This window comes from Notolabrus celidotus, chromosome 6 (assembly GCF_009762535.1).
Source record: "Notolabrus celidotus isolate fNotCel1 chromosome 6, fNotCel1.pri, whole genome shotgun sequence".
Taxonomy (NCBI): Eukaryota; Metazoa; Chordata; class Actinopteri; order Labriformes; family Labridae; genus Notolabrus; species Notolabrus celidotus.
The window spans coordinates 439690-462118 of record NC_048277.1 but is presented as its reverse complement, the minus strand read 5'-3'; the positions used below and the strand labels follow the sequence as shown (position 1 = coordinate 462118).

Here is a 22429-nt window from a genome sequence, read left to right as displayed (position 1 = left end):
TGCTACCTGGTTCCTTTAGGCACGGATACTTGAGAACCAGTGAAGAAGCAACTGATTCGATTTCATCTCTCTCAGGGTAACCTTTGATATCAAAAATTGCCTGTGCAATTTTATCCAATATGTCACTTTTAATGTCTCTTGTAACATCAAGGCCCTTCTTAGACTTCTCATAAGTCTCATTGCCCTTGCGCAATTTCAGTTCAACATCATGTGAGAACTTAGGGATAGGAAATGGAGAGGGCCACTCGTTGAGATGCCTCAAATTGCTCTGAATAGAGTCAGTATAGCTAGAGCTGAACATGTCAGAGTGAACACTTATGGTATCTGTTGAGGAAAGTGAACTAGTGGAACGGTCAGTGGAAGATGAATCACAGTCCGATATGATATGAATGACTGCGCGCTCAGCTGGCAATTCCGACATTGCTGTCAAGTTGCACAGTGCATTTCCAAAGTCTGGATCCTCAAACTGGAGTGAGAAGTCTTCTTGAATCTCAAGTCTTTCTTTTATCACATCGACAAGTTGGGCTACAGATTCAGGAACTTGAGAAAGCTGTAGTCGGCGGGCTTCTTTGGGGGAGACAACCACGCGGAGTAACAAAGTCTGAAAAGGGAAAATAGGGGAAACATGATTAGAAAACCTTTAAAACCTATAAAATATTCCTGTACATGGACAATTTTTTAATATTTCTATAGTGATTATGTTTGATGACCTAATTACTATGTCTGTGAGTGCGTCTTTAAATGCTGAGCAAGAGGAAACATTGGGCTTTTTTTTTTTTTTTTTTCAAATGTGTAATAAAATCAACTAAATTTTTTTCATACAAGTTATGAAGCATTTGTCAGCACCACAAAATGGTAAACTTTCAATTATTTAGAAGTATTCAAATTAAATACAATTCTCATTGAATAGAACTTTTTGTATGAGCAGTTGGTGCAACTTATCATACCATTTTGAGATGTTTTAATGAAGAATGAATGTCCTTGTGGTCACCATCACCTTTCCACCAACTGTGTATGCTGCTAGAGGGTGGTAATCTGCGAGCATATCTTGATCCAAGAGAATAATTTCTGCACAGTGGTGTTCAACCAGCTCAAAAGACCTGAAATGTTCAAGGTACCACGAAGAAAGTTTTTTACAAATGAAAGTCACTTGCTCTGCATTGACAAGAATTGTTGCAATCTTGTGGAATTCCGGAAGGCCACCACACTGGCCAGCAGATACAATCATGTCCTTTGCATACTGTGTTCCATAGAGGTGAACTGATTTTGCAAGAGAGACACTATCAAGATGTGGGTATTTCTTTTGTATTTCACACTTAAGTGATGGATCCAGTTCTGAAACCCTGACCACTGTCACATTTTCAATGTATAGTTTTGGCTTGAAAAGATTTTGACGATCCAAATGCAATGCCATCATTTGCTGATGTTTTGAGGAAAGAGTTAGCAGCACATTTTTCCAATTGCGGGTGTCATGGATCACCCTCTTAAAGAAGCTATGCTTAGCTTCAAACCTCAATGTCCACAATTCCACTAAAGGTCCAAAGCAGCGAATAAGATGTGGGTAGTGGTCAATGAAGTGGTGTTTTGGCCTCAATCTGAAGTCCGGAAAGGTGCTGGTGAGCAACTTGCGATGATCCAGTAGTTTACAAGACAAGTAACACAATGTTTCCTCTGAGAGTCTATTTGACACTACAATGTCCACAATTTCTTTAAGGTCCATTAAAATCTCCCATGCAGGCTCCTGTTCTGGTATCCTTCTTCCAATTATGAAAGGAAGTAAGCGAAGAAGTGTCCAGTTTTCATGTCCATTACCACCAACACTGCATTTTGCAAAGTTTCCTTTAGGAATTTTGTGTGGTTTGTTTACCTTGTCTGAATACTTGTAAGGAAACGAATTTATGCACTCGTTTAATGCATCAAATGTAATGTAACCTTTTGAAATCAGATTCTTTAAACACAAACACAATTCTACAGGGATAACCCCTTCAAAAAGGTCATGCAAAACATCTGGGGGAAATCCAGTTATTGGATGAAAGAACCGTAGATTTTTTCTCAGTACACAATCACTTTTTATGCCACAAATGCTTTGGAGGTTGTCATTCTGTCTGAGCTCTTCCAAAAAAGTGTTGTGTTGATCAACATCCCTCAACTGAAAATCAATTTCTACAGTTGTAGCTATTTGCTGCCGACTTATCAAGCAAAACCGGCAGAATTTATCAACATTGAAACTTTCAAAAAACCCTGCAAGACTGTGTGCTCCGAGGTTATCGGCACACACACAGAACACAGTGCCCTTTACCAGTTGATCAACAACTTCAACAAAAATTCCCTCTTCTTCTAGACACCTTAAATCTTTAATCAACGGCTCAAGAAACTTTTCATAACCGTATTGTTTGACATCCACACTTTTACCCAAGAGAGCTAGCTGAATTGAAGTGAGACTTGATCGGAACCTGGCTGGTAAATTTAGAAGAACCCAATATACTGCAGTTATCTTGTGAAGTTTTCTAGAGGTGCCCAGAGGGTTACAAACTTCAAAATCATCAATATACAATGCCAAACTGATACTAATGTTTTGCTGGCTCAGTAGCTTATTTTCCTTGAAATATTTGCCATCTTGAAAAGAGTTAAAATTGCCAGATAATGTTTCTTGATCAAATACAACTCTGTCCAAAAAATCTGCTCGCCCTAGTAAAGTCTCAAGTATGTTAGTGACAGAAACATACACAAATGCATCTTTTTGGGCAGTGTCATAAAGATATTCTGTAGGTTCTATAACACTAAAGTGTTCCTTGAAATATAAATTCCTTCTATGGTCAGTAGATAGGGAACCTTTTTCAGATGTTGTTAAAAGGAGTGGATTAGTTTGAACAATAGTATTAGATATTTCTTGCAAAACAGTATCACTTATTACAATGTTATGCTTTGTAAGGATCTCTTTGACACTATTGAGAGTCTCATTGCTAGAAAAAGAGAGCAGGTCATGCAAATCCTCTACAATCTTTTGTATTGAATCTCTAGAAACATGTAAGACTGTTTGCATTGACAGAAAGAGAGAAGCCAACTTGTGCTGAAGTGTCTCACTGTCCACATCTTCGACTGTCTCATCAGCATCATCTGGTCTCAAACTATTTTGCGATGATGTCCCTGCTTCAAATTCAGATTGTTCATCATAATTTGCCCCGTGTTCACTACTGGCTCTGGCTAAGGTTCTAAAATCTTTAAGTGTAAAATTTTTATGATTTCGACTCCTGTGAGAACTGAAAGTTGGACGCAAATTTGTTTTGAAGGAACAGCTTAGAAATGGACATGCCACAGTTTCACGATTCTTTAAATGATGGCCAAGGTGGTTCAAAAACGCTTTGTCACTGCAAATCTCTCTAAAATGACACAATTCACATTGAAAAGTTGAATTTTCCTGGATTTTCACAGATGTGTGTGACCTTGAGAGGTGTGATCTTAATGCACCAGGTGTTTTGAACACACATACACAGTCTGTATGAATACAAGGCCAGCGTGCACCTTTTCCATGACGAAGACGACAGTGTTTTAGAAGGGTCTCTTGACTGGAACTTGTAAATTTGCAAAATTTGCACTGCATGCATCCAACCCTGAAATGAGAGACAAATACAGGACATATTCAGTTTCTTTTCCAGACATCATGATTTGCAAATAACTATAACATTACAGCCCTGATTTCAATTCAAAATTCCAACAATATTTCACAGACTATTTGATGTGGCCTAAATGTCTGATTAACCAGAAAGTTTCCCCTAAAAATTGTGATAATTTATTTTTGATGACATCACAGGAACAAGTGAATTTAGTAAAAATGGTAAACATATTTTTAGTGTTCTAAGTTAGAGTGTATCACTACTGCACTTTGAAGCTTGCTGCAATACAGTCACTCTGTGCACTACAATCATTTATGTGTCATCTTTATATACTATGCATTGTTTACTCTTTTCTTTAATCTGCTGTTTGTATTTTTCAATTTTGTAAGATTGTCCCCAACAAAATGTATTTGTATTGCATACAATGACAATAATGTTTCTAATCCTTTAACTAGCCATGCCAAAAAAGGCTAAAGATTTCAACAATCCTATTATAAAATGTGCTTTATTTACACAAGGTAAAGTGCATTGATGACTGAGTAACAATAATAAACCTGTTCTTTAAGTAGCCTACTCTGTACAAAATAATGAATCTTTAAAATAAAAGTACAACGCAACATAAGTCAAGTACCATTGAACTTCTAAACACTATTCTTGTAATCATCATCATGACATGAAAAGCAATATGTTAATTAAATTTATTTCAGACATTTGGTTTACCACTGCTCAAATAATTAAATTTTACTATCTACTACTTACAGATATCCAACAAATACTAAATGCTGTATTTAAGTAACTTTCATCATAAAACACTTCATTAACATTGAAAAATGACAAACTGTAAATCTGATTACGTTGTTCTCCCTCATACATTTTAACAAAGCAATTATACCACGTAAAATATTTCTTCTAATATACTTAAATTGACTATTTTATTCAACTCTCATACTCCTTGAGCCAAACACGCACACAAGCATGTTTAAAAACAGTATTTATGATCCCCTTAGTGACTTCAAGTTTACAAACACTTCACTGTAATCTACAGAAGTCTTCTTTTTCATCTTTTATGAAATACTTTTGTCTAGTATAAACTTTTACACGCGCGCTCGCTCGCTATGGCACGCACCGAGTGGTGGGTGTGTGTGTGTGTGTGTTTGTGTGTGTGTGTGTGTGTGTGTGTGTGTGTGTGTGTGTGTGTGTGTGTGTGTGTGTGTGTGTGTGACTCTATAAACTATGTTCGGTTTTTGGACCGAACCCATACACACACACCGTTCATTTAGCGGACTTGTGTGTGTGTGCGCGTGTGCGCACCGGGGTTCTGTGCGCGCTGTGGCCCGCGCTGTGTGTGTGTGGTTATATAAACTATCTCCCGTTTTTGGACCAAACACAAACACACACCATTCATTTAACGGATTTAAGTGTGTGTGCGCCGGGGTTCTGTGCGCACTGTGTGTGAATCTATTATCTATAGTAGATGATTGGTTTTATGGTGTTTCCCACCATGGTGTTTAGTTACTGAATGTCCAAATGAAGACTAATGTTATAGCAACTACGGAGTTTTCCCTAATGTCAGTGAATGTGACAGAGGCAGACCAGCATTATGTTAGAGGCTGTAAGCCTGTCAATCATTGCTGATACCTATGACAGGGATCTGTACGGGGTAGAATGCTTGTGATTGGGTGAGTTAGCATAGAGGCGGGAGGTGTATGTGTGTGTGAGTGAGTAGAGAGGGACGGAAAAAGGTGATGAATGAAACAGAGCCAAATTATCAGAGTTGTTGTTTTGGCGTTGGCTACGGCCCACAGTAGCTTGTGTTAAGGTGACAATAGAGCCCATGCAAACCGGACCAGTTTGTCTCGTAGCATCAATATTACACTATCTTCTGATTTTGAACCGAACACACGTTCACTTAGCGGATTTCAATGTGTCCGATGGTCCGAACCGCGCGTCTTTGCGCTGTGTGTGTGTGTGACTGAGTGAGAGAGAGAGAGAGAGAGAGAGAGAGAGAGAGAGAGAGAGAGAGAGAGAGAGAGAGAGTGTCAAGAAACTATCTCCTGTTTTTTTAACCGAACACAAACACATACACCGTTTATTTAGCGGATTTGAGTGTCTGCACCGTGAGTCTGTGTGCGATGTGTGGCGGTGTGTGTGTGAGAGAGAGTCAAGGAAGTATTCGACAGCTAGCTAATCTTGTTCTGATGCTAATCATGCCCGCCAACGAACCCCACAAACTGACCCTCTCCCACCCTCAACGAACAAAGCTAACTCAGAGATTGAATACAAATCAAATCCAATTTAGGTTAAAATAATACACTTCTATTTACATTTTATTTAAAACATATTTACTTACCAGCTGAGGGAGACTGTCTCTGATGCATCCGTAAAACTTCATCCACCAAGAAAGACTCGTTCAGGTGCAGTCCACTCTGCGCTGGCCACTGGGAAACCCCGGAGGAGTTTACTGGGCATGCGCAGATGTAAATTGACTAACGAGACAAGCGCGCCAAGATTGCAACTCACATACCCTTGTTACACTGACATGGAAATCCTTATTAGGTCAACGACAGGGAGAAGTTTGCTGGGAAAATGCAATTTTATTAGTTACATATGTGTAAGCTATAATTTTGAGTCTGATTAATCAGAAGACGTTTGTTTGCTCAACAATTGCTAGTTGTCATTTTTACAGTGCACCACTCTTAAGAACAGAGGTTTCCATCAGGTGTTGTCAAACAGCTGATGAAAACACCTGTAGATGTGAACGGAACCCTAATGAGCAGCAATTAAGCAGATTCAAAAGGACTGTGACACATGGCTCTTCTTGGCAGTTAAGGACAACTTTACAACATGGTGAAGTCCAAGGAATGGTCAAAAAAGTTCAGAGAGGAGGTCATTTCACTTCATAAGCAAGGATATGGATATAAAAAGATAGCAAAGAGGCTAAACATTTCAAGAGACACAATTGGGAGCATAGTCCGCAAGTTTTAAAGCTAAAGGCACAGTAGAAACCCTACCTGGGCGTGGTACAATGAGGTTACTGTCTGCAACTGCTGTGCGATACCTGAGGCGAAAGGTGGAGAAAAATCCCCGGGTGACAGCTGAGGAACTACGACAGGACATGTCAGAGGGAGGTATTCAGGTTTCATCCCAGACAATAAGACGCACACTGCGAAATGATGGCTTCCATGCAAGAACTCCCAGGCGCACCCCCCTGCTGACTCCAAAGCACAAGAAGAGTCGACTCCAGTATGCCAAAAACCATGTGGACAAACCACGAAGGTTTTGGGATACTGTTCTCTGGAGTGATGAGACCAAACTGGAACTTTTTGGGCCAATGGATCAACGGTACGTGTGGAGGAGAAAGAATGATGCCTATAAAGAAAAGAACACCCTGCCTACTGTGAAGCACGGTGGGGGGGTCAGTCATGCTCTGGGGTTGTTTTGCTTCTTCAGGTACAGGGAATCTTCAGCGTGTGCAAGGTATTATGACTTCAGTTCACTACCAGGAGATCTTTTTTTTTTTTTTTTTTTTTTTTTTTTCTTTTTCCTCTTGTCTGCATATATATTTCTGGTTTGTGTCATGTTTGTCACAAACTGTCAAATATTCATGCAATTTATTCTTGCAGCAAAAGAAAAGAAAGAAAACCTTTTTCTTCTGTGCTTGTGACTGTGTGCATGCAACCATCACCATCCCTCTTAGAACTCTGGCCTATCTTTTATTGGCAGCTAATATCATGTTCTGTAAAAGAGGGCGTGAACACCTAGGTGGGCCAAAAAAAATAAAAAAAAATAAGAGAAAGTGAAAGAAAGATTACATAAGGATATACAAAGGGACAGGGAGAGAGAAGGAGAGAGAGACCTAACACACTTAGATGGAGAGGGACCATCTCACCATGATGCCAAAAAAAAATCCGTGGGGTGATACTAATGATTAAGCAACCCTTAGTGTCCACAATCATTACTGAAGCTTGGGTCGCAGAGGGTTGCCGCTGTGCTGTGTTCTATTTGTGTTACAAGACCACCACTGGTGCAGATGAAACCACTTGGGTCAGACCAGCCGAGCGGTACGGCTAGGCACCCGGGCCGCGAGAGCAGTCAGACCGAAGGACCCAACCCGCCGCGGGAGACCCAGGCCAGGGGGCAAGCCAAGGACCCAGACCGGAAGCAAGCAGGTACCGCCGGAGCACCCAGGGCGACCCCCAGGTCACCCAGTAGGAGGAAAGGGGGGCGGGGGGGGGAGAGATCCCGCAGCCCCCACTCCCCCCAGCCACGCCCCCCACCCACGCCCTGCGACTGATGGACCAGGCCGCGGGGGCATGGAGGGACACCCCAATGGCTGCCGTAGTAACACCCCCCCAGCTGCGCACCCCCCCACCCCCCCAAGAGGACCGCGAGGGAACCCCGGGAAACCCAGCCCCGAGGGCAGCCGCGGACCAGGCCCCCACAGGGGAGGGGGCAGCAGGGGGGCGGAGGGTGACAGGGACACCAGCCACCCACCCAGCCCCGATGGGCCCCCAACGATTAGGGCCGAGCCAAACACTAAGGCCCCGCCAAACCTGATCTGTGTGTGTGTGATATGATTTGAATTTTGTTTTGTTTGTTTTTTTGTTGTATGTATGTTTGCTAGTGAAGAGCAGGAGATCTTGAATGCAAATGTCATGCAGTCAGTGACAAAGCTGAGGCTTGGGAGACGTTGGACCTTCCAACAGGACAATGATCCTAAGCATACCTCAAAATCTACCACAGCTTGGTTGCAAAAGAAGGGCTGGAAGATTCTGGAGTGGCCATCGCAATCACCAGACTTAAATCCCATTGAAAATCTCTGATGGGACTTGAAGAAGGCAGTTGCAGCACGCAAGCCAAAAAATGTTAATGAACTGGAGGCTTTTGTCCATGAGGAATGGGCAAAGATACCTGTGGATCGCTGCAAGAAACTTGTGTCAAGCTATGCTTCACGTCTAAAGGATGTTATTGTTGCAAAAGGATGTTTTACTAAGTACTAAAGTTATACATACCTAAGGGGTTGAATAATTTTGTCAACGAAGTAATCAAGAAAGGCCATTAATTGGTATATTACAAACATTTTTGTTGTAATTTCAGTTGTATTTGTCTATTTGACATGTCATTATTTAATATGATTATAAACAAGATGAAAAATAAATGTCAAACTTGCAAAAACACTTATCTACTGTGGGGGTTGAATAATTTTGAACACGACTGTAAATATAATGTGGTTTGCTTGATCTTTATTCTATACAGGAAGAGGAGATTTTCCTTTTCCTCTAGACAGGAAAAAAAAAAATCCAATGTAGTCGTCTCTGAAGTCCTTTTTAACCCATACCCCGTTGATAAACAGCTCTCTCTCTCTGGGCATTAGTGTAAAAATAATAAATTAAAATAAAGTGAATAACTACATTCTGGTGAAATAACGGGAGTCGAACCCCTTGCCAAGACAAGAATGTGTTTGTGTGTGATGTGGCCTCATCCAGTACACCATCACGTCCATTGCTCTGCATTGTGCCCTAGTCTTCCATTTGCCGTAAAATGTGCTGCAAACCACCAGGAAGGAGCCAGATTAACTTGCGACCATCAGTCTTCACTGGACACGTTTCAGTTTTTTTTAAAGTTCTCCTCTACAGCCATTGCAGGAACCTCACCATTTGAATTATTAAAATAGAACACAATAGATAGAGTAAGTCCCTGTGGTTAGTCTACGTGGAAACAAGAAAGTTTAAAGATCGCCGATCGGCAGGAAAGAAAAACTAAACAATTTGTTGATCATAGAAAAAAAAAATTATATTGAGGTAGTTTCAAAGCTTACAACAAGGCATTGAACAGAGACTAATCATTCATGTTAACATGTTTTTCTGAACAGGTCAAAAAGAAAATAAGAGAAGATAAGTGAAGTTATGGAGCCAGAGGTAATACTTTTTTTCATGTTTATTTATTTCATGCTGGTGTATCTCTGGCTGAGAGAGGACCATAGAGGGGTAGATCTGTTATTTAAACCCACAGTAATATTATCATTAGCTAGTTAACAGTCAGGAGTAATTAATATACCTTTACACTGCGTTAATTACCGTGAAGAGACAATAAAGCTATGCAGAAAAACTATAGATTGGCACATGGTTAATTGTATTTACAGTATTTTCCAATTACTAAAACACTAATCCCTATTGTCTGAACCAAAATCCTTTGCGGCATGAACCCATGTATTGAATCTACACTCTGTTGGCAATCTGGGGGCGGCAGTAGCTCAGTCCATAGGGACTTGGCTTGGGAACCGAAGGGTATGGACAAAGTTTGGCAACTGGACTGGTGGCTAGAGAGGTGCTGGTTCACTTGCCTGGGCACTGCCGAGGTGCTCTTGAGCAAGGCACCAAACCCCCAACTGCTCGGGGTGCGCTGGTTGATGGCAGTATCCTCACTCTGATATCTCTCCCTAAGCATGTTCACTGCATGTGTGCATTATATGTATATATCAAAAAAACTATATGTGTAGCATATCCAAATATAGCACGAGTGAAAAAATTGAATTTCCCCCCTGGGGATCAATAAAGTACCTTTCTTTCTTTCAATACCATAAGCACTTTTCACCTGATAAACACAACTTCAAATACATTCTCACTCACTAAAACACATGTTGCACTGTGATGCACTTGTGTTGCATAATGGTAAGCACAGGTAGCAAAACTTCAACACATTTGAAGCACAGGTGTCACAGCTTAAACATGACGACTCAAAATTGATCACACTTGTAGCTCTAAAATTAAAATATATAGAATTATAGAATTCACTTATTAACTTGAAGTATGCAGCTATTGTTTAATTAACCATTTCCCTTCTCCTATTCTCTTTATCCCCTCCTTTCCTAATCCAGACCAGACACCTGTACTGCAGGATAAACCTGACGGTTCCTATGCTGGAGAGATTTTTCGGCCAGGGTGACACCAGGCCAGACTTCAGGCTGAGCAGAGTGTCTCTGGCAGTGCTGCTGGACCTCCTCCAACAGGAGCGGAGACATGGCTGCGGTGCCACAATCGAGACCTTGGTGTTCCTCTTCTGGCTGGCAAGTGGGGCATCGTACAGGGTGGTCTCAAGGGTGTTTGGGATGCCTCGCTCCACTGTCCAACGCAGCATCCATTGAGTTACTGCGGAGGTGGTGGCCGTTCGCCACAAGGTCCTCTACCTCCCAAAGACCACTGAAGATCTGATGGCAGTAACTCATGGGTTTGCAGGGTTGGCAGCTTTGAGGAAAGCTTGCACTATGATGCACATGTGTTGCATAATGGTAAGCACAGGTAGCAAAACTTCAACACATTTGAAGCACAGGTGTCACAGCTTAAACATGACGACTCAAAATTGATCACACTTGTAGCTCTAAAATTAAAATATATAGAATTATAGAATTCACTTATTAACTTGAAGTATGCAGCTATTGTTTAATTAACCATTTCCCTTCTCCTATTCTCTTTATCCCCTCCTTTCCTAATCCAGACCAGACACCTGTACTGCAGGATAAACCTGACGGTTCCTATGCTGGAGAGATTTTTCGGCCAGGGTGACACCAGGCCAGACTTCAGGCTGAGCAGAGTGTCTCTGGCAGTGCTGCTGGACCTCCTCCAACAGGAGCGGAGACATGGCTGCGGTGCCACAATCGAGACCTTGGTGTTCCTCTTCTGGCTGGCAAGTGGGGCATCGTACAGGGTGGTCTCAAGGGTGTTTGGGATGCCTCGCTCCACTGTCCAACGCAGCATCCATTGAGTTACTGCGGAGGTGGTGGCCGTTCGCCACAAGGTCCTCTACCTCCCAAAGACCACTGAAGATCTGATGGCAGTAACTCATGGGTTTGCAGGGTTGGCAGCTTTGAGGAAAGCTGCAGGAGCAATTGATGGCTGCCATGTCAGAATCAAGCCACCAAGTGGCCTTGATGGTCACTGTTACAAGAACAGAAAACTGTTTGCCTTGATCATTCTTCAGGCAGTTTGTGATCATCAGGGCCGATTTATCGACACGTACGTGGGCTGGCCGGGGTCGGTGCATAACTCAAGAGTACTCCGGCACAGCCCACTGTACAGGCGGGCAATCTACCCTCCTCCAGGGCACTTCATCCTCGCAGATGGTGGGTACCCCTGCCTCCAAAGACCACTCCTCCTCATCACTCCCTAAAAGCAAGGTGTGGGAGCCCAGTGCTTTAACAGCCATCATTCCAGGGCACGCTCTATCATTGAGCGTGCCTTTGGAATGATGAAGACCAGGTTTCGCTCCGTCTTCCTGCAAGCGCTGGAGGTGCACCACACCTCTGTGCCTCAGGTATGTCATCACTCAGCATGATTTATTTTTAATGCTGAAGAAGAGTAAATCAAATTAATGAATTATTTCTTTTAATTTCAGGTCATAACTGCATGTGCAGTCCTGCACAACATCTGCCTGGGGGCAGGTGACATCATGGCCCCAGAGGATGAGCTGCAGGACGACATGCCGGAGGATGAGGGGGAGAATGAGTTGGAGACGTCAGTGGTGCTCCATGGCGGGACCAGCTGTCTGCAGAGGTGTCTGCCCTGGAGGAGGTCAACCCTGACCACGACTATCTTTAGTGGGCAAGTAAAATAACTTTTTGGCTGTTATTCCTATTTAAAGTGTTCTGTAACCAGCGCTGTTTGTTGAAATGGTTTGTGGAGGGATTTCTTCTATCTGAATACGAGGTTGTGAAGTAGTTTTGTTTGCACTGTTTCATTCTCAGTGACATGGCAGCCGTCGATCAAGTCAGCCCTGCAAACCCAGTTGATGGACGATGTGGTGGACAGTGGAGGCATGCACCTCCAAACGATGTCCCACTGACATACAGAAGACACCAGGGTCTTTATTGTGGCATCCTATCCAGCCCAGCAGCACTGCCAGGGACTCCTGCTCAGCTAATAACTGTACACAATTGAATTTGTTGTTAATTGTAAATTGTAAAGAATTTAATCTAATTGTTTCTGTTATTTCTGTAATTACATGGTTATTTCTGCCGTACAAATGTAAATACCTGGAAATGTTAAGACTGCTCAGGAAGCACTCATGTGGCTGCTAATATCAAGACCAAATTAACTCCATCATTTTAGCATTCACACACACAGACATGTCATAGCTCTCCATGCATGTCATCAACTGTGAAATTGTGTGTGATGGCTTGATATGTCCTTAGAGCTGTGATTGTTACCACCTGAGGAGTAATCCAGTGTTGTCTTATCATTAACAGAGACAGAGGAAATAACAGCAGAGCTGATTAAGCTCCGCACAGCAAATGAATGTTTCTTCACTGGGAAGAGACACACCGCCAAGAAGGCCTGGATGTGAGTTGTCAGTTTTGGTGTATCATATTATCATGCTGACCCAAAGAAACACCTGAGCACATTCATCAATGCTCTGTAGAGAAATAGTTTTCTTGTATGTTGTGGTATATTCTGGCATTTTCAGTCATAAATCTGACATGAAACTCATATTTTGGCTGACAGTACAAAGGATGAAATACACTGACCTAATATTCATGCCCTACAGTAAAATCATCCAGCTTCTTGGCCTGGAGGGCAGGCTGACTACCTGCCAGGTGTCAAAAAAATGGGACAACCTCAAGCGAAAGTACAAGGTGAGAAAGTTCAATGTTCATGCATGCATTTGTTTTTCTTTTTTAATATTCTTGTTGGAATTCTTGTACTGTACACCTTCTCATTTGCTGCTGTAACTCCGTGAATTTCCCCCATGGGATGAATAAAGGAGTATCTTATCTTATCTTATCTTATCTTATCTTATACTTCAGATGTTGGACAAGCTTTGTGTGTCTGAATGCAACACGTAGAACTTTCAGAGTGTCTTTATCTCACTGACAAGTAATTTTCCTTGTCCTACAGGAGCTGCAATATCTTCAACGCCAACAAGCAGAATACACTGCTTTATGTCCAAGGTGATGGAATTGGGCTGATAAGTTATTGGGTCAGTGTTGGCCATGTCATGTACACAAATGTTGCAGGCCTGCATGAGAACACCCTGAAGTAGGAAAACAAATGTATGACACATAACAAGGAAGTGAGGCGGTTTAAACAACTTGATTGTAATGCAGCTCATTCTGTGCACAGTTCAGACCGGCATAACTCCCAAATGCATATGTGGGATTAACAAACTGTGGGGTACAGTATCTTGCTTTATCATGTTGCATATGAGTGTATTCCATCATAGCTGGCATTTCAGTTATCCATGAGGGTCATACATAGGACATTTTCAGGATAAATGTACATTTTAAAGGCCTTCAAGGATTTTAACCACATAACAAAAGGAAGTGTTACCCTAATAAAGTACAATATAGAAGGTCTCCAGAGTGGCACAACCGAAATGAATGTCTCAATGGACAAGTTAGAACGACAATAAGAAAACACAAACAATAAATTATGGCACCGGCCTGTGTCCCAGGCCTCCATGCTCCCCAAGTCTACAGGTAGTCGTGCTCCTGAAGCTCTACTGGGTGCACCAGTGGAGCAGAGAGCAGCCCTGCCAGTCGGTCTCGCTGGCCATGTCCACTTTGCCCCCTCCCCTCACTGGACGTGGTGGTGCCACACCAATGTCCCCAACATCCTCCACAGGCTCCAGGATGTCCCCAGCAGTGAGGCAGATGTTGTGCAGCACTGCACAGGCAGTGATGACTGAGGGGACAAAGGTGTGGCTGACCTCCAGAGCCTTGAACAACAGGGACCTCCAACGTGCCTTCAACATACAAAAGGCCCACTCTATAATACAGCGGGCCTTGGCATGGTGGTGGTTGAAGCGGCTCCCCTGCAGTGGTTCCTTGTATGGGGTGATGATGGCTACGGGTCTTTGGGTGCAGGGATAGCGACCATCACCCACAACAAAGTAACCTGCAGACAGAGGGAAGACAACAATTATTTCCCTGTGATAAATGTGGGGGTATTAAGAAAGTTGTATTTGTCTTACCTGGGAGGATACAGAGTGTCTTTGCAGATCTTGCTGTTCTTCAAGACTCTGGTGTCATGGACGGAGCCAGGATACCCAACAAAGGTGTTGATGAACTTGTACTTGTATGGATGGGAAGAGCTTTCTGTTGAGGTAATCCTGGCCTCCGGGTCCTGGGGGGGTCTTGATGCGGACATGGCAGCCATCAATGGAGCCCACACATCTGGAGAACACTGGAGAGTTGGCCAGCTTAGCAAATACTTGGCCAACCTCATCCAGGTCTCCAGCAGCAGGCAACCTGAGGACCTCCTGGCGAAGGGCTGCTATGTTCTCCACTCCACCGTGCACCAGTCTGCACACTGAAGACCTAGGGACATGGAAAGCCTGGGACACCACACTGTATGACAAGTCAGTATACGGTAATGAGGACTTGCACCTCATGTGACCAGCCTTGTGCCGTCTTTGATGGCAGGATCCTCATGAGGGCCTCCATAGACTGCCTACTCAGCCTGTAGTTGGCCATGAGGTCCTGACCATCAAAGAAGGCAGCAAAGACTGGCACAAGGATGTTCATCCGACCGTATACTGGCTCTCTGTCAACCTATGAGACAAGGGAAGCTGGGTTAGTTTCCACACTTTTCTGCACTTTTCATGTCAACTTTCATATGAAGTACCGGGACAATCAAACAATTAACAATTGAGTCCCAAGTGTATGCAGCATTACAATGTTTGGAAAAACTGTCATGATGTGTTATCTCAAAGGTTACATGTGACATTGTAGTTGCAGTTCTAATTTCATTTGTTGGATGCTTATCTCTTCATGAAACAAAACCAGATGTTGCAGGCGCTGTCTTCTGCGCCTGCGGTGCTCTAGCTGGTCGTTCTGGTGACCTAGCCCACCAACAATGACGGGTGCCGGGACAGCCATCTTTTCTTAACCTTCTGTGATGTTGCATTACCCTACTCTTTTGTAGACCTGGTGATTGACATTCTGCATCAGGTGAACCAGCAAACAGGACTCAGCTGGCATGATTACACAGGCTTGTTAAAGCAGGTGTGACACTAAATGACAGTAATAGAATCAATCTTCTCACACCAGGGACTAAATGAAAGAGTAAGGTATTGCCTCTCATGTTTTTGTCACTTTTAATGATGACACATTAGCTCATCACAGTGTGGTAAGCTATGACAAATGATGCTTTAGTCATGTTCCCTGTATTGGACAGAAACAAAATCAGGGATACTAAGGGATGTGGGTTTAATGGCTTATGGCAGCTTGAATACGGTATTTATGGACACAGTGGCTGCAATGTAACATATCAGAACTGCAACCAATATTGAGAGCGATGATGAGACAGATTTATTTTAAAGTATGTACAAGGAGATCTAAACATGGTCCCTGTGACAGCTAACAGTCTAATCAACCACTGGTCAAATAAGATCATTCAGGTCCCACTTCTATTTTTCACAAAGCTGCTCTCAGTTAATATGTAATAGGATATCATACAATCAGAGTTCACCCAGTAATCATACCAAGTACGGCATAACCTGGCTCGTCCACACATTTCAAATCCCGTGCGTTTGACTGACACGGATCCAGCTGTGACACCGTCATCACAATCGGACGTCGCTTTATGTGACGCTCCGGAGGAGAGGACGTCTCATTTCTCTAGATACAAATCTCCACGTTCCTCTCTCCTCTGGTTTCATTTCCTCACATCTCTGGTGGGCGGGACTACGTGAAGAAATGACGCAGGGATGGACGTTTAGAGCTTTGAGATGCACCCTAGAGCACAATGCAGAGCAATTGATATGATGGTGTACTGGATAAGGCCACTTGACACACGAACACATTCTAGTCTTGGCAGGGGGTTCGACTCCCGTTATTTCACCAGAATGTAGTTATTCACTTTATTTCAATTTATTATTTTTACACTAATGCCCAGAGAGAGAGAGCTGTTTCGCGACATGTATGGGTTAGAAAGGACTTCAGAGACGACTGTATTGGATTTTTTTCCCCCTGCCTAGAGGAAAAGGAAAATCTCCTCTTCCTGTGTAGAGTAGTGATCGAGCAGCACGCAAGTGTTGTGACCACAAATTTCCACAAACATGGTCCTAAAGACGGACTATATTCTCCTATCGTACCAAAATTTAAGACATGGCACATGCGAGGACAGCTACGTATTCATTTCCTGCTTTCAACAGCTATTGAAGCTACAACAACCACTGACGCATTCTGCTGAAAGTCGCCAGTTAACATGGCCCCGACTTAAACCGTAACACCGGAAGGACCTCTGGACGGGAAACTGGAGGTGCCGGCAGGTCCTCTGGACGGGAAACTGGTGCCGGCAGGACCTCCAGATGGGAAACTGGTGTCGGCAGGGGCTCCAGGCGAGGATTGCAAATAAAACTTAAACAAAAATCTAACTCCAAAACCAAAAAAGGTCTGCTTGGTCCGTTACTGGTTGGATCATTCTGTCATGGTGAGGGAAAATCTTAAGGAGGACCCAGGTGAAGATTTTAAAATAAAAAAGTTTAAAAAAAAACAAAAAGGTACCAACGAACCTACTAAAAAGTCTAACAAACTAAATCCAAATGGCAACGCAGGGGAAACAGAGGAACTAAATACACAGAGTCACCAACACAGGACACAGGTGAGACTAATGAGGAATGAAATACACAGAGTCATCAACACAGGTGTGGACACAGGACACAGGTGAGACTAATGAGGAACTAAATACACAGTCATCAACACAGGTGAGGACACAGGTGAGACTAATGAGGAACGAAATACACAGAGTCATCAACACAGGTGAGGACACAGGACACAGGTGAGACTAATGAGGAACTAAATACACAGAGTCACCAACACAGGACACAGGTGAGACTAATGAGGAACTAAATACACAGAGTCATCAACACAGGACACAGGTGAGTCTAATGAGGAACTAAATACACAGTCATCAACACAGGTGAGGACACAGGTGAGACTAATGAGGAACTAAATACACAGTCATCAACACAGGACACAGGTGAGACTAATGAGGAACTAAATACACAGTCATCAACACAGGTGAGGACACAGGACACAGGTGAGACTAATGAGGAACTAAATATACAGTCATCAACACAGGACACAGGTGAGACTAATGAGGAACAAAATACACAGAGTCATCAACACAGGTGTGGACACAGGACACAGGTGAGACTAATGAGGAACTAAATACACAGAGTCACCAACACAGGACACAGGTGAGACTAATGAGGAATGAAATACACAGAGTCATCAACACAGGTGTGGACACAGGACACAGGTGAGACTAATGAGGAACTAAATACACAGAGTCACCAACACAGGACACAGGTGAGACTAATGAGGAACGAAATACACAGAGTCATCAACACAGGTGAGGACACAGGACACAGGTGAGAATAATGAGGAACTAAATACACAGAGTCATCAACACAGGACACAGGTGAGACTAATGAGGAACTAAACTAAATACACAATCATCAACACAGGTGAGGACACAGGACACAGGTGAGACTAATGAGGAACTAAATACACAGAAATCCACACAGGACACAGGTGAGACTAATGAGGAACTAAATACACAGTCATCAACACAGGTGAGGACACAGGACACAGGTGAGACTAATGAGGAACTAAATATACAGTCATCAACACAGGACACAGGTGAGACTAATGAGGAACGAAATACACAGAGTCATCAACACAGGTGAGGACACAGGACACAGGTGAGACTAATGGGGAACTAAATATACAGTCATCAACACAGGTCACAGGTGAGACTAATGAGGAACTAAATACACAGTCATCAACACAGGTGAGGACACAGGACACAGGTGAGACTAATGAGGAACTAAATATACAGTCATCAACACAGGACACAGGTGAGACTGATGAGGAACTAAATACACAGTGATCAACACAGGACACAGGTGAGACTAATGAGGAACTAAATACACAGTCATCAACACAGGTGTGGACACAGGTGAGACTGATGAGGAACTAAATACACAGTCATCAACACAGGACACAGGTGAGACTAATGAGGAACTAAATACACAGAGTCATCAACACAGGTGTGAACACAGGACACAGGTGAGACTAATGAGGGAAATCACAAAGGGAGGGAAACACACAAGGACAGAAAGTAACTTTGAAACACAAGGATTCAGAACTACAAAACGGAGAACACAAGACTAGACTAAGAAACACAAAAAAGTACAAAAAGAGACATGGATCACTAAACCCACAAGGAACACAAAGGATAACTAACACAGAATAAACACAGGAGACACCAAGGCATGAAACACAAGGAAAAACTGAACTAAACATTGACTCGTGACTGAAAAATGTTCTAAACAGAACTATAAATACAGAAAAGTGCAGATAACTGAGGCTGCATTAGGTCATGATATGTTTGTTTGTGAAACTTTAGCAGCCAGGAATGAAACCTGTGTACCATGGGGGTCAGGGTACTGATCTCTGATGGACCAAACACAGCAGCTGGGGATGGCAAGCCTGTTACCCTTTTTCATACCTGCTCTGCTCTGGTTCCAAGCGAGCTGAGCCGATACTAAAAGGTGTGATCGACGGACTGCCGGCCACTGATTGGTCAGAGAATGTCGTCACTGAAGAGTCATAAGCGCGACACCAAACACAGGAATCAAACCCGCCATTTAAAAAAAGGATGACATCAGTACTGTACGAAAGTTTTTCCGTGGTCCGTTGATGAGGTCCAGACTTTTTTGTGTCTGGTGGCCGAAGAATGGATCCAATGGGATTGGACGGAGCTACCAGAAACGAAAAGGTGTACCAAGAGGTCCCAAAGCTGATGGAAGAGCACGTGTATCACCGGACCTTCCAGCAGTGTTGGGAGAAATTGAAGAAGTTAAAAAGCGACTACCGAGCCATTAAAGACCATAACGGCTGTACTCCCTTGTCCCACCAGCAGCTTCTAGACCAGCACCAGCGTCGGCGGGGTCCAGTGCAAAGTGCGTTGTTACAGGTAAGAAATACACAAGCTTCATCTACTGCAATCCAGCTTTTTGTGTGTGTGTGTGTGTGTGTGTGTGTGTGTGTGTGTGTGTGTGTGTGTAGCTGTATTCAGCTACTGAAGCTAGCTAGTTATTGCTGCTGCTCATGTCAGCTTCATAATGTGCTCAGTGTTCAGGGCCTTATTATTTGTTCCTCACAATAACAACAGGTTAAAGCGAATGCTAAGGCCTTGTGGATTTATGAAGCTTTAGTTACGGTTCCCGAGTCTTCCTGCTGGTCTGCAGGTTTTGCTCAGTACCTTTGTCTGAACCACGCCGTCTCTTCTTGTGTTTCAGGAAGTTGTTTCCGATGTGGTTGGACGTTGGAGATGTGATTTATTTTACAGCTGTACTAACTGATGTCCTGATTACAGAAGCTCTTCAAACCAGGTACAATTTTTGAAACCGTGCTCACGCAGACTTATTGTAAACAACATGAAATATGATCTGACTTCAGTTCACCCTCCCACCACCTGAGTCGCCAATTTCCCCTGCCTCCAAAACGTGTGTACGCCTGGGTCATAGTTTGCTTACCTGTCTGCACATTATCCGTCGTGTTTCAATCAATCAATCAATCAATCTTTATTTGTATAGCTCCAAATCACAACAAACGTTATCTCAAGACGCTTTTACAAACATAGGAGGTCTAGACCACACTATGTCAAATTTTGAACAGAGACCCAACACCAAGACAGGATAAGACTCAGTCTGACCCCACCTTAATCCATCATGAGCATTGCACATCGCAGTATTTAGCTAGTTACAGTGGTGAGGAAAAACTTCCTTTTAACAGGCAGAAACCTCAGGCAGAACCAGACTCATGTTAGACACACATCTGCCTCGACTGAGTTGGGTCTGGAAAGACAGATAGAGGGGAGTAAGAGAGAGAGGTGATAGTGATGAGACGAGTCGTAGAAGCTGTTGCCGCTGGAGTCCAGCACGTCCGTATCAGCTGGAGTCCAGATCGTCCACAGCAGGAGGACGTCTACGGCAGCTCAGAGGAACCTACGAGACAAGGGAGCTCAGGGACTCCAGAAAGGTCTATGGTTAGTAACTTTAATGGGACAGGCAGAGTTAAAGTAAGTGATGAAGGGGTTGGGGGGAAGAAGGTGAGCTAGGATCCCAGTGTGTCAGTGTGCCAGTTCCCCCGGCAGTCTAGGCCTATAGCAGCATGACAAAAGCTGGTCCAAGCCTGATCCAGCTTAACTATAAGCTTTATCAAAAAGGAAAGTTTTAAGTCTACTCTTAAAAGTGGAGAGGGTGTCTGCCTCCCGGACCCTGACTGGTAGATGATTCCAAAGGAGAGGGGCCTGATAACTGAAGGTTCTACCTCCCACACTACTTTTAGAGATTTTAGGTACAACTAGCAAGCCTGCATGTTGGGAGCGTAGAGTTCTAGAGGGGTAATAGGGCACTATGAGCTCTTTAAGATACGAGGGTGCCTGATTTTTAAGGGCTTTGTAGGTTAAAAGAAGGATTTTAAATTCTATTCTACATTTTATTGGGAGCCAGTGTAGAGAAGCTAACACTGGAGAGATGTGCTCTCTCTTCCTAGTTTTAGTCAATACTCGAGCTCTGTTTCTGTTTTAAAGATCTCAAACTGAGCGTGAGAAGTGGCGTACATGAATTTCAGGCCCTGTTTTGTTAGTTCACAGCGTTAATAAACGAGACCCTGTTTGACCCTATTTGGAGCTTTTTAAAAACATTTGATGTTTTATTTCTAGTTGTAAAAACTGATCATACTTGTTTAAGTTATGATAGAGTGCATATTGACTGTACTGAATGTAATCACTCTTACTTTAGGGCAAAGTCTCCTCATAAAGAAACAACCTGCATGGAAATAACCAAAGTCCTGGAAACAATGACCTGATTCTAACTGAGTGAGAGACATTAGTGAAAGTTGATTTCCTAATTACTTAAAGACGTGATTGTCCTTGTTTGGGTCTGAGTGTGATGTAAGGTGGACAGCGAGAGGGCGCTGGGACTCTGGTGTCATCATGTTTACAGTATCATTTCACAGTAACGAGCCCCTACAGAGCTCTGCCCTTCATCACACTCATCATCAGCAGCTCTATCTGCTGCTCAACAGACCCCGGAGACGTCAGTGTGGACACTTGGACACCGTGGAGGCTGTAATCAGCCTCACAAACAAGCTAATGAGCTCCCCGTGGAGCATCTTCATGCCTTCACTTTGAGGCTTTCTGTGTGTAGTCCTCGGGGTCTCTCTGTTCAGACCATGTCCAGAACATAGGGAAACTCCATTTTTATCTCAGCTTTCACCTTCAGAACAGGTTCTTTGTTTTGAACTTGTTCTGGAGAGATTACTGGATGAAATAAAAAGTTTATTATCCCAGTGTTTCCTGTTGCTTCTGTCCTGTGTCTCTGCATCTCAGGCTGAAGCCTCAGTGTGGAGATCCAAAGCCTTTATTGCTCTACATAGAGTTCGGAGTGAAACTCTACCGGTGCATATGATGTATGAAACTATAGAACAACAGTACAACAATATCAATGTTACACATGATAGTTACCTGAGGTGCAGGTTGTTAGCAGCTTGAGTGAGTGTTCATGAGTCTCAGTGATTTTTGCTGTTGTGTGAACAGCTGTTGCAGAAAAGCCGTTTGAATCTGGATGTGTGTTTTAGTTGACCTGCAGGGCCTGACAGAGAGTCACAGTGCCGGGATGTGTAGAGTCTGTAATGATGTTATCTGCTCTGAAGTGGTGGAGTGAGGTGGCGATGTTCTCAGATGGTTTCATCTGAACATTTGAAGGCCTAAAGAGGCGACCATATCTGAGTTAGTCTGTGAAGC

The 22429-nt window shown here is 43.3% G+C and overlaps 1 protein-coding gene across 4 annotated transcripts in view; it reads right to left on the bottom strand.

Moving 5' to 3' along the window:
* The window catches only part of LOC117813755, a 10964-nt gene extending 4785 nt beyond the window's left edge, over nt 1-6179 (bottom strand). The window contains exons 1-3 of one of the 4 annotated variants that reach the window (XM_034684776.1): nt 5965-6179; nt 3523-3611; nt 1-601 (exon numbers count right to left, since the gene is read on the bottom strand). The exon at nt 1-601 is cut by the window's left edge and continues 386 nt beyond it. In XM_034684776.1, the coding sequence (XP_034540667.1) occupies nt 1-601; nt 3523-3531 (610 nt within the window). In that variant the 5' untranslated portion in view covers nt 3532-3611; nt 5965-6179. Of the gene's footprint in view, nt 636-947; nt 3481-3522; nt 3612-5964 lie in introns of those variants that run through there. The other 3 variants (XR_004631444.1, XM_034684777.1, XM_034684775.1) reach the window with 3 other exon arrangements.
* Nucleotides 6180-22429: the final 16250 nt, after the last annotated feature.